The sequence below is a fragment of the Nyctereutes procyonoides genome, unplaced genomic scaffold (genome assembly GCF_905146905.1).
Source record: "Nyctereutes procyonoides isolate TBG_1078 unplaced genomic scaffold, NYPRO_anot_genome, whole genome shotgun sequence".
Taxonomy (NCBI): Eukaryota; Metazoa; Chordata; class Mammalia; order Carnivora; family Canidae; genus Nyctereutes; species Nyctereutes procyonoides.
The window spans coordinates 26,002,409-26,016,095 of NW_026575042.1; the positions used below are offsets into that span (position 1 = coordinate 26,002,409).

Consider the following 13,687-nt stretch of genomic DNA (forward strand, 5'->3'; position numbering starts at 1 on the left):
ATAAAAATATGAATAGCTTAGTGTTTATTGAAAATTTGAAGTATAGCTGTTTATGACATATAATTACATACAGACCTTCTTTAGTATTCTGATAAGCTGCCTATATGTACTTATAGCTTAGATATCCATTTTCCTGGCCATAGAAGTGACACTGTTTTTTAAAAATAGCCCTAAAAAGATATCCTCACTGATAAGGTTTATGTATTCTAAAGGTTAAAATATCACTATTTGTTTCATTTGAGATAATTGTCTACACTTGACAAAAATACATATCTACTATTTTTCCCCACATTTAATTTTAAAATGGATATTTTAAAATAAGAGTGAGCTATGAATGCAGTTTTCTATTCAGTTATAGTTAATTTGTTGTACAGTTATTTTCAAAAGTCCAGTTAATAACAACAAAAACAGTGATCATAAAATTTTGGAAAATTCTGTTTTTTAATTGCTAGCCTTACCTATGAGGCAACTGTCAGACCATTGTGCATTCATTTTCCTCTTTGCCTTTTGAGTTTTGGGATTTGTATTAAATATGAAAGATTTCTACCCTTTTAAAATATCATCCTAGTGTTTTTTATATATGGGAATAAATTTTGATGACTGTGGCCCAGTTATAAAATTACAAAATTCATTTGAAAACTTAAAACTTGGATTTTACTGTATTATATATTTGATATATAATATTTGTTCAGTGTGATCAGTTAAAAATTATAATTTTTTCACAAATATAGGAGAAAATGATTCCTCTTTACATTGTTCTCAAAAGTACTGTTTTCTGAATTTTGGTTTTGTTTCTTTCCAGACGGTGGGTCCGGCTACTGTTTGGACGAGAGTTCCCCCTGCAGGATCTTCTGGTGGTCTGGGATGCCTTGTTCGCAGATGGCCTCAGCCTGAGTTTAGTTGATTATATCTTCATAGCCATGTTACTCTACATTCGAGATGCTTGTAAGTGTTAATGACCTTGCCTACATTCATGTTGGCAGTCCTGATTTTTTTAATGTGTTTTATCTTTTAAATATACTTTACCTTTTATTCTGAATTCTCATACCTACATTTTTATAATAGGTAATATATTGAAGTTTCAAAGGAACATACTAAATATCTTTTTTTGTTAGTTAACTGTGTACATGTTGGGAAATGTGGGTGATTTTATCCTGAGAGAATTGGAATATTCTTCAGAGCCATTTTTTTAAAGACTTTATTCCTGCTTTAATTCCTCATTACACACATTTGTGAAATGCATGTATAAAAAGCTAGTATTTCAGATATGTTTAGAGCTCCACCTTCTGACAGGTAGAGAGTATTCAAAGATATTTATCAGGAGACTGGAGCTATTTTTATAGTAACAACTTGCCAATAAAAAAATAAATATTACATCTAAAGATATTTTAACTTCTCCTCAGTTATATTTTAGCCAAGTGTATTTCTCAGTAGATTGCCAAATGGTAGACATATTCCTATCTCATGAGATCTACCTTAGGATGCTTGCCATAGCTGGAAAGCCAGTGCCTATCTGTTTGGAGTAGTCTGATAATCTTCAGCTTGAAGAAAATATCAGAGCATGTTTTAAATTTTGAAATACCTCAAATTGTTTTCCTTCTGAGAAAACTAATCACTGTTCACAAAACAAGATTTGTAAGCCAAAATATAATTAGAAAGATTGCACAACGTGATGATTAAATAGGAAATTAAAAAAAAAAAAAACTCTTAGGAGTAGGACTTTGTCAGAAGAACATAACTCTTGGGATCATTCATAATCTTGACTTTTACATTACTATGTGGTTCTCTTTATTTGTTCACTGAATACCAGTTGTGCCAGATGCTCTTGTTATGCCTCTGGTGACACTAATAATATTCTTTAAAATTTTAGATTATACTTTTTTAATTCCCCCCAAAATTACTTGAATGACTAAATGACAGGAGCGCCACATTTTATCCAAAAAATGTGGGTTTTTTCTGTGCCTCGAAGGTCAAATAGTTTAGGTTTTGACAGACTAAGTGAAAAGTTCCTTCTTTCTAAGTCAGAGCTAATCAAATAAGAACATGGAAATTATAAAAGCTAACATCTGGAAAGTGGAGAAAGATGTTTGGGTAGATTTGATGGATACTGGATTTTAGAATATTCGATACTAATCTCTCATAGTATGAATTTTAAAATGTAAATAATAAGACAACAAAAGGAATAAGTAGCCTCTTTTATTAAAAAATAGTTTAGGATAATATTTTCACAAAATTTTCTAATGCAAACAACTGTTGAAATATTTTCTGATTTTCTGTAGTCTTAAACAATTAAATATTTGCTCTTAACTTTGGTGTATCACAACTATATATATATATTTTTTTAATTTAGTCATCCTGTCTCCAATGCTAAGATCTATTTTTGAAAATTAATGTTATAAAACAGGAAAAATTTTGGCAGCTAAAGCCCTTACACATTTTCAGTCCATCTATTGATGTTATGAAACATATGGGCACATGTGGAAAAATACAGGGATAGTGAAGTTGTTTATTCATTTCAATATTTAAACCAGTTTATTTTAATTTGCTTGGTAGAACCCATAACAGTGAGATCTCCTAAAAATAGGATGACTATTAAATATTTAAGGGTCATTGCCCCTATGCTCAAGAAGTTTTCAACTAGTAGGAAAGACGGATGTAATTAATTTTAAATTAACTTACCCAGTCCTGTGATTGAGGTGGAGATAGGTAATATGAAAGTTTAAAGAAGAGGCATTGAATTCCCCTCTTGGCCAGCTGTGAATGATGTAGATGTCCTTAAGTTAAATAAGGGGATCTACATTCCAGGCAGAAGGAACAGAATGAACAGAGGCTTGGAAGTGAGAAACTGTTTTAATGGGGGATGTGTGTGTGTGTGTGTGTGTGTGTGTGTGCGTGCGCGTGCGCGTGTGTGCGCGCGCTTCTACAAGCCATTTGGTATTAAAGTACAGAGGGAGACTGACAGGTTATGAGACCAAAGAAAGTAAACAGGGATAGGATCTTGATAAAAGTCTTTATCTTACAAATAATAGGAAGCTCTTGAAGGGTTTAAAGCAAAAGTACAGTCAGTATTAGATCACTCTGGAAAATGGATTAAAGGACTAAAGTCAGCATTCGTTGGTGACTAAGTATGATGGGTGAGAGAGAACAGGAAGTCTAAAACAATCCCCAGCTTGGAGAGTTGAGTGACTAGGTAATATGTGTAACTTGATAGGAAATAGGATTAGCAGGTTTTAAGAATGGAAATTATTAAGTTTTGGCCCAACTGAATTTGAGATCTATGAGAAATCATAACCTGAAGATTTGGAAAATAAAAGTGTCAGAGTCAAGGCTACAGACTCAATTTTGCAAATGGTTAATAAGTATGTATTAATTAAAACCATAATAGTGGATGTGACCTCCTCTAAGAATAGGGTGACCATATATCCTGATCTACTTGGAACAGTCTGGGTTTACACCTGTTTGTCAAGAATAGTAATTATTAGTACTGTCCTCTTTCACTCAAAGGCATCCTATTAAGATCATAAGAATTACATGGTCAGCCTACTTAAGACGGGTGCCTATTGAAAGAGAAGATGGGCAAAGGTGGAACTCTGCATTTAACCTCAGTGTTTATGGCACAAGAGAAAGAAGGGCTTGTGTTGTAACCTCACAAAACTGTGTTATCTGAGCCAAGGGAGGTGATGGGGGTTGGGAATGCTATCATAAGGTCATGATATAATTAAGTAAGGTGGGAAATGTCCATTCGGAATTAGTTCTGTTGAGGGACAGACATCAGGTACTTTTGCCAGAATGGTTTATTGGAGTGGTAAAACAGAGGCTGGATTGTGATAAGTTGAAGAGTGATTGGACAGTTAAGTATAATACCTTTCCCTACAGTTTTGTTGTTGTTTCTTTTGTATTCTGTATGCATTACAATTTCAATTAAGTCAAATGAAAAGGAAAGAATGTGGAGATAGCATGGGTAGAGTAATCTTTAAAGAAAGCAGAGCAGAGGAGAAGAAAGATATAACTAGGGATTAGTGCAAGGGCAAGGGAGGTTGGATGATTGTCTTTAGAATGAGATCAGGGCTCACTGGCGGTGAGAGAGAACTGATTGAGGGTTTACTTCTCAATCAATCTTAAGTTGGTCCCTCAAGGATCAATACTAGTTTTTCTCCCCTGTTCCACTGATGAGATCTCTGCAAAGATAAATTATCCTGTATAAAGTTTTTATTTGTTTATTGTTGTTCAAACTTATCCTCTACCCCCCAACAAGAGACCAGATTTTGTTTGTCTTGGTTTCCCTGCCATATCCCAGCATCCGGAACAGGGGCCAGTACATAGTAATCTTGAAAAATATTTTTTGAGTGAAATAATTGAAAAAACAAAGGCTTAGAGGCAATGGAATGAGGTCACAAGTCCTGTGGAAGATTGACTGGGGAACAGGAATAAAAACTGGTGCTGATCCTGGAAGAAGGTTCTGGGCAGGTTTCAGAAGTAGGACCAGTTTATAGGTGGGGAAGATAGGAAGTGGAGGAATTCCATGTCTGAGAAAGGAAGAAGCAAGGTTGTGTGCAGTGAGTGAGGTATGACGAGGTTTTAGGGAAATATCTGGGAAGTATGGGAGAGATGGTTGACCATGGACTCTAGGTCAAGCTGGTCTAGCTGTTGAAGATCCTATTCTGAAGAAACAAACAGTGGACAATAGCAATAGGCCTTAAGGTTATGATTTTCTGAGCCATACTCCCCAATCTAGGCAAGGTGCAAAAGAGGCAGATCATGATCTAGGCTCCAGGTGAGGCCTACATCCCGATGATTAGGCAGAACTGAAAGGAAGCAGGATGGAGGGTGTTGAATGCATTTTAAGAGGAAAGTTTGGGATGTGTGGGGAGGGAAGCATGCCAGGAAGAGAGCAAGGGGAAATCAGATGAGGAGATTTGAGGGAGGATATGCAATTTAAAAGCAACAGAGTTGTGGTCAAACAATAAGACACGGAGCAGTTCTGGGTATGGCCAGGACAGTAGAAGTCAGTTAAGGGGAAAGTAAGTCACTGAAGAGATCAAGAGATTGTGAGGAAGCTGGGATTTTTGTTTGGTCCTTTATGGATACTTCACAAGGAATCATGGTAGGAAAAGAGGTAGAAAGAGGTACAGTGAGCCTGGCAATGAAAGCCTCAAATGCAGAAGAGTGACCAAGAAAACAGCTTTTATTTAGTCAATCATTTATTCAAAGAATCAGACATTCAGTCAGTGTTTATTGAGTGCCTACTATTTGCCAGCCATCATGGTGGGTAGGTGACAGTGATGAAGGAGCCCAAAGGAGTTACAAATGCAATGCATGAACTTTTGAGGAAGAGAGAGTTTTACGGTAAGATAGGAAGCAGTAGTTTGGAAACAGAATCAGGGAACAAGGTAGCAGCCCCACACACATACACCTTACTGTGGTTGCAGTAGCAGTAGGGGAGGTTGTAGGGGCAGCAGTAACCCCCATAAGGAAAGGCATTTTTCCTCAGAGAAAAAGATGGAGAGGGAGAGGAATAGCAGAAGGACATAGAATAGGATTGGGTAGGGGCCACCTGGGTGGCTCAGTGGTTGAGCGTCTGCCTTCAGCCCAGGGCATGATCCCGGAGTCCCAGGATCAAGTCCCACGTCAGGCTCCCTGCATGGAGCCTGCTTCTCCCTCTGCCTGCGTCTCTCTGCCTCTGTGTGTGTGTGTGTCTTTCATGAATAAATAAATAATTTTTTTAAAGGAGTGGGTAGAATGCATAGGAGGACAGTACTAGTAAATGAGCTTACATTTTAGGTCATGATCAAAGGCAGGAGGAAAGTGAACAATTTGCCAGCCTCAGCATTCCAAATGGAACTTTGGTATCAAGATTTTATTCCATCTCAGTGGATTCAGAATCATGATTCCCTTCCTGGGACGCCTGGATTGGTGATGTTTAGTTACACCTAGTAGTTTCAAGCCCATTCATTCAAAAAATTCCTAGCTGAATATACCATTATATGAGGCTCTGGGTATTACATGTATTCTCTTGGAGCCATAGGTAATACATTTATAGCTCAAAGAATGGTGCGCTTGGGGAAACTCCCAAGAACCGTCCTCCAGTGACAGCAGCCTCCTAGGGGTTCAGTGTAGGGCTTCACCAGGGCCTCAGTTCATCCTGATAGTATACAAAATACTGTGTACATGTGCATTTCCTTAGGTCAAGGGTATGTAATTTACTTCCTCTTCTCAAAGGAATATATAACCTGAAAAATGGTTAACTGCACCTAGTCTAAAATCCTGATTTTACAGGCACTGATAATGAGGACTGAAGATACACTGAAGTCCTAACCCTAGTGCTTCAGACTATGACCTTTTTGGAAATAGGTTATTACAGATAGAATTAGTCAAGATGAGTCATATTGGAGTAGGGATGGCCCCTAATACAATATGACTGGTGCCCTTATATGAAGAAACAAATTTGGACACAGCACCGAGGGAAGCTGATGTAAAGACACACAGGGAGAATAATGCCATATGAAGACAGAGGTACAGAGTGGAATGATGCATCTACAAGCCAAGGAACACCAAGGATTCTTAACGGTCACCACAAGCCAGGAGAATGCATAAAACAGATTCTCTTTCAAAGCCTATGAGGGAATGAGCCCTGCCAACACTAGAAGCTAGAAGAGACAAGGAAGTGTTCTTCCTGCAGGTTTGAGAGGGAGCATGACCCTGTTAACACCTTGATTTTTAGACTTTATTCTCTAGAACAGTTCGACAATAAATTTCTCATTTTAAACTATCTGGTTTTACGTACTTTGTTACAGCAGCTCTGAGAAACTAATACAGTGTCCTTGGCATTTAAATAATTTAACAGTTGGTCTGTAGGATTGGATCCTAGTGCCTCTCCTTTGTTCTTGTTCTGCCCCTTTCACTACTGTTGGCATCTTATACTTAATTTTTAACAAAAGTATTCTTCTAATTTTCTTTATATACCTCGAGCAAAACTTCTATTCACTTTAAAAGTAATCTAGTCAGGCAAGTATAGTATTCAACCACTTAGTAGATTTCTTATAAACATCAGTTCTATATGACGCTTCAGAGATTGAGCCCAACTTCCATGTTTAGAAGTTAGGAAGCCAGATTAAGGCCAAAGGGGCTAGCGACAGGTGGGTTAGTTCTCACATTGCCTTTTCCGTTTCTCAAGCCCTACCTTACTTTTATTAAATAAAAGTAAAATTTCACATTGGGAAAAACAAAAATATGAACATTATCTATACAGATTTTAACATTTAATCATTGAAATCATGGTCAAATGGCTGTTCTTTGAATGAAACTTTTGCTTTACTAAAATTATGTTTAAGTAGAATTACTCTCAAACATGTTAATCAAACCATAACATGTTTGTTTTCTAATGTGTTATAAGAAGTGGTTTTATTTTTTATTCTTTGCTGGATTATATGGACTAAGCTTACATACATTAATAAAGGTTAGGAGATAAGGATCTAATCATGAACTGTTAATCCTATAATAGTTTCATAAGAGCCATATTCTCATCATGCTATTGTTTTTACTGACTTATTCCATACTATAATAAAGTCCACTCATGTGGTTCCCTCCTTCCCTTGGCTCTCCCTACCTAAATTATGCTCTATTTTCAGGCCTAGGGCAAGGCAGCTTTCCCCCAAACCTTCCCCAATTATTCTAGCCCACATTAATTTCTCACTTTTACATTCCTAAAAGATTTTAATCAACACAACTCAGTGTAGCATTTAATTATACTCTGTCTTATGTTGTTCCTTATTGCATGTTAGTACCATCTTTGAAAATAGGTTGTAAGCCCTTCAGGACCAGAACCACATGTGTTACAGTTCTTCCTTAACCCTCAAAGCATCTGAAGCTCTTTGTGTGCTCAGTATTTGGGGTGATCTCAGATGGATGAGTGTCCTAGAGACCTGGGCTGGGGAGGTGGCATGGGTATGTGTGCAGTAATTGCTGAGAATACAGGAGCCAAGAAGCTTGTAGAATAAGAACTCAAATAAATATATCTTTTAAAATACATTTTTTGATGTGGCTTTTTTAAAGAAAGCATTGTCTACTCTTTAAGCATAAAAATTTTCACATCTTTTTTTCTATTGAAGTTTTTTTACTAGTACCAAAAACATTTCCTCTGATTTACAATGTGTACCATACCTTTTGTCTTGTACATTGTTTGTAACTAAAATACTGTAGTCAACTTAATTTAACAGTAGATTTTCCTAACTAGAAAGTATCTCTTAAACGTTTGTTGTCTCTTAATATTCTCTCTGAACACGTGGTAAATGGAAAACTTTTCTTCTTGGCACTTCTACCCACTTCCTGCCTTGTGTTTTCAGCTAGCATGAACATGTCACAACCCTGTCATTTTCCTGGGTTTTCTGTAAGGGTGTCTTTAGCCATCTCTTGGCCTGGCCTGGTGTGGCAGTTGTGTCTTCTTCATAGTTTATAAACATTGTTCCTTTTCATTTCACTTTAGATCTCTGGTTAACTTCTCAGCCACTACGTGTCTCTCTGCCAGAGTTTCCATCTGTCCTACCCCAGAATTTCTATTTCTCTATTTTCTCATTAAGAGCATGTTCAACATTATACTGATGTCACAATGCAGTTTGTTTCAACTACAAATTGAATTTATTTGTCTTTTCTGGAAAAGTCTTAACCTCAGGGACTAAGAAACAAAGGCTCTCTTAAATCACATAGTAATGTGTCATTGAGTTTTTATCAAAACACAAATTGGTGATCTTATTTTTAAAGGAGTGTTTAAGCACTTCCTGACTGTCAGCTCTCTCCCCTCTCAGACATTAAATATTGTAGGTCGTTCTATGACCATCTCAGATATGGATATTTGTATGACCCGTTGAGTTACAACTACCATTTATATTACTTTATATTTTAGTTAAAAATCTTTCAAAATTTCACTAACATAGGCTGATACATATTTTTTTATGGTTAGACTTTTTTTAAAAAAAATAGAGCTTTTTAAAGAAATTTTAGCTTTGCAGCAAAATTGAGTTGAATGTGCAGAATTCCCAGATACCAGCCTCCCTACACACATACACACAGCCTACCCCACTGTTATAATTGAGCCTACAATGACACATCATTATCTCCTAAAGTCCCTAGTTTACAATCCAATTCACGTTTGGTGTAGTACCTTCTATGGATTTGAACAAACGTATAGTGATATCTATCCCTCACTATAGTATTATCTGCATAGCTTCCCTGCTGTAAAAATCCTCTGTGCTTTGCCTGTTCATCCCCGTAACCCATGACAACCACTGATCTTTTTATTGTTTTCATAGTTCTACCTTTTCCAGAATACCATATAGCTGGAATCATACAGTATGTAGCCTTTTTAGATTAGTTTCTTTCACTTGGTAATATGCATTTCAGTTTCTCCTATGTCTTTATAGGACTTGATAGCTCATTTCTTTTTAGCTTTGAATAATATTCCATTATCTGGATGTACCACAGTTTATCCATTCACCTACTAAAGGACATCTTAGTTTCTTCCAAGTTTTGGCAACTATGATTAAGGACACTACAAATATGAGCCTGCAAATTTTTGTATGGACATAAGTTTTCATTTCATTTGGGTAAATACCAAGGAGCATGATTGCTGGATAGTATGGTAAATTTCAGGAGCTCAGCTGTGCTGGGCAGGAGAGAGCCCTGAGCTGTTAGGTGTTAGAGTAGCCAATTAAAACAACAGGCCTCCATGCCTTAGTGGCTCAGCAGTTGAGCCTCTGCCTTTGTCTCAGGGTGTGATCCTGGGATCAAGTCCCCCCATCGGGCCCCCTACAGGGAGCCTGCTTCTTCCTCTGTCTGTTCTCTGCCTCTCTGTGTCTCTCATGAATAAATAAATCTTAAAAAAAAAAAAAGCAAGTCAAAAATGGAAGAGTTAATAAGCCTTTAATCACTTCTTGTTGTGCTATCAGCAAGGGTCAAAAATTGGAGAAATTGTCAGCTCCCTTGTTCCATTTCACCCATAGAATGGCACACTGGTTGAGGGTCAGGTAGATCAGCATAGATGTGGTGTTATCTCACCCCTTGAAGGAGCCCTGAACAAAAGACTGGTAGTTTAAGGACCCTGAAGTGGCAGTGGTTTACGGGCATGAGTGGGGGATGAGGTGGAAAGGCTAGGAGTAGAAAACAACTGAGAACTAAATCAAATGAGGAAAAGTATCTTCAAGAGTTCTTCTTTCTACCCCATAAAGAGGTCCCAGCAGAGGCACATGAAAAGGATCAATGCCTGAGAGTTCAGATAAATCTAGGAATGAAGGCACCATGGCTAGGAATAGAAATATGTGAAAGGTCATGTGGGCTCAGTTGGCCAAGACCTTGATTGCAACATCTTTCAGAGACCAGAGTGTACTGGCTGTGCACCGTGTCTGCTGTGGCATAGACCATTTTCTGCCTCAGACTATGAGGTAAGACTTGTCAGGTAGAGCTTTTTGTATTAGAGTTCTCCAGAGAAAAAGGAACCATTATAATATAAATGCAGATATATATGAAGAGATTTATTAAAAGAATTGCCCTGCACAGTTATGGAGGCCCAGAAGTCTCAAAGTCAGTCATCTACAAGCTGCAGAAGCAGGATAGCCAGTGATATAAGTCAGTCTGAGTCTGAAGGCCTGAGGACCAGGGGTCTTATGTTGGAAGTCTCAGAGTCCAAAGGCTCAAAGAGCAGGAGATTTCATATCCAAGACCAAGAGACAATAGACATTTCAGCTCAAGAAGAGAGAGAGAGGATTCACCTTTCCTTCATTCTTTTGTTCCATTTGGGACCCGAGTGGATTGGATGATGCCTACTGTCATTGAGGGCAGATCTCATCACTCAGTCCACTAAATCAAATGCTAATCTTTTCTAGACATATACCCAGACATACCTAGAACTAATAACTTACCAACAATCTGGGCATCCTATAGGCCAGTCAAATTGATACGTAAAAGTAATTATCATTTCTTTGTAATTGCTTACGATCAGGCCTAAAAAAGAAATTTCAACATAGTGGCTACACTGTCCTCTAAAATGGCTGTGCCACTTAGCATTACCACTAGCAGTGAATGAAAGTTCTTATTGCTCCACATTTGGTAGTGTCACTGTTTTGGGTTTTGACCATTCTAATATGTGTCACATTGTCTTTTTAATGTCCTTTTTTTTTTTTTGCCTGAAAATACTTCTAATTTATACAACTACAGGAATAGAGATATGAAAGAAAGATTATGCTCCTGGAAATCTTGTTTCATGTTCAAAATTAAGAGTCCATACCTATTTTGGCCTTTTATTAAAGGGGAGGAAGTAGTCTTCTTTCCTGATGCCATAATCTTGCCTCTCTGTGTTCTTACTCCCATCCCACATTTTTCCATTGCCCTAGAAAGCAATACAATGATGGATTCAGGAACTTTACAATACATTTATGGGCAAAAGCCAGCAAAATCATATGTATCACTAGAATCTTACCCAGAAATACTCAAGATTTCATGTCCATCTGTTGCTGTCAAAACATAATGTGAATAGTCCTGCAAGTTGATTACAGCCATTCTTTCTGACCATTAGAGAAAAGGAGACAGTGATCTTGGGCTTCCTGACTACTGACTTCCCAGCTTTCTCACCTTCCTCTGCTCTCTCTTTCTTCCTCAGCTTTCCCCACTCAGTTGCTTCCTCACCTAGATTCTTCTTCCCAGTAGTTCATCTGCCCAGATGCTGAGTAGGAATGTCATTGAAGAAGTGACTAAGGATATCAGATTTGAGATGTTATATTAAGCTCCTCTATTTACCACTGTTGCTCCTGAAACCCCATTAAAATGGCATAAACATCCAGGACACAGAGAATTAGGAAGGAGATTACTGAGATTTTGGAAACAGGAAAGCAGATAGGTGACTGATAACTGACTTAGCAGATCCAAGAAAACTAGATACAAAATTGATAATGAGGAAAGCCAAGAAATAACCCATAAAATTCCTAAAAGTATAGAAATTGGCAGTGCTAGGTATCGCTAGGAATTGGTAGGAAGAAGGAAGAAGTTAAGACTGAAAAACAAGAACTGATTGAAAGTCTGTTTAAGAAGCAGATATCCAACCTGTACCTTGAGGATATATCGTGGAGGTGGTAAAATGGAGGATTTCTGGACTAGGGACTCGGGCAGTTTCAGTAAACATGGAGGCCACCAGTGTTCTTTCACCATCTTTACTGTTCCCAGATCACTAGAACCAAACTTACTCCTTGCTTACTTCAAGTATTCATCCTCTCCTCTCTGTAGTATTACCAGAAACTTTAGCTGGCTCCGTGCATCTTGTCCTTCCTCCTCCCTCCCACTGATCACCCTATGCTGGCATTAATCTTTCTAAAAAGAAATCTGATCACATTACTTACAGTCCTTCAATAGGGATAACAAATAGAGAATAAAATCTAAACTCTATCTCCCTGTAGATAAGCAGGACCTGCTTCCATGTCTCCATTTCTCCTCAGCTCTCTGCCATAGGAACTACTCAGTATCCTGCCTCCGTTTACTTCCACCTGATGGATGATACTCACTGACCTTGCAGCTTTCCACTCCAGGAGTTGTCACAGCCCCTCGTATGTGCCACTGTTATCAACTATGTCCTGTTTTATAGTCTTACGCTCCTCTTCCACTGCAGTATGAAGAGAAAACTAGGATTGTGTCTTTTTTCTTGTCATATCAGTATATGGAACAAAATAGATATTTAATAAATGCTAGTTAACAGAGTTGAATACATGAAGTCTAACAAGAGAGATTTTCAGCACTTCTTAAATATCTTCTGTACCTCAACCCTTTTTACTGACAGATCTATACTTCTAAGCAAGGAATTAAAAATCACTAAGCAACGAAGTAAAACGTATGTATGTATCTATCTGTATTCAGATTCAGACAAACAAGTAATTAATTAAAAGCCTGACCTATGGTTTTCTTTCATTTGGATTTAAAAAAATAAGAGGCAAAAACTATGAATCAGATTTATTATTTTCTTTCCTAAATTTTAATACATGCTAAATTTTTTAGATTTTGTTTCTGTAACATTTTATAATGTGGAGATTGAACTCAGGCCCTGATTCTAGGCATATCCCTACAATTATTACACAATGGTAATAACTTGCATTTAAATACTTAAAGGTTTCTGCACTGTATCATCTCATTTATGCTCTTACTAGGTAACAAGATGGAGACGATGACAAAATTTAAGTCTGTACAGGGACCTGATTTGCTTCAAACTTAATGCCAAGACCATTGGCACTCTGGAGTGAGTGTGCAGTCATGCTGACTTCACTAGTATGGTGTTTTTCATCCTATGCTCATACCCTACCCACTATTAGTTCTCCACTTGGATGCTTGCTTGCTTACTACCTTTCAGTTGACAACACCGTATGTTTAAAGGTATAAATTCTTGAGAAGATCTCTTATGTTGTTTGATCTGATTAAATTCTGCTTAAAGTGTATTAAGCTTGGAAAGCATTAAGAGCACTTCTTAAAGATTTTTTTGAGGGGCGTCTGGCTAAGCTCAGTCAGTAGAGCATGTGACTTGTGATCTCTGGAGTTGTGAGTTTGAGCCCCTTATTAGGCATAGAGATTACTTAAAATCTTAAAAAAAAATTTTTTATAAGTTTTTTTCTAGACAAAAGAGTGGGCTACTCTGAATTTGAGATTGTCCTTTTCCCAAAAA

The 13,687-nt window shown here is 37.4% G+C and overlaps 1 protein-coding gene across 1 annotated transcript in view; it reads left to right on the forward strand.

Moving 5' to 3' along the window:
- The window catches only part of TBC1D5 (TBC1 domain family member 5), a 530,534-nt gene that overhangs the window by 393,683 nt on the left and 123,164 nt on the right, over positions 1–13,687 (forward strand). The window contains exon 15 of the mRNA XM_055321341.1: positions 803–945. Within this exon, the coding sequence (XP_055177316.1) occupies positions 803–945 (143 nt within the window). The remainder of the gene's footprint in view (positions 1–802; positions 946–13,687) is intronic.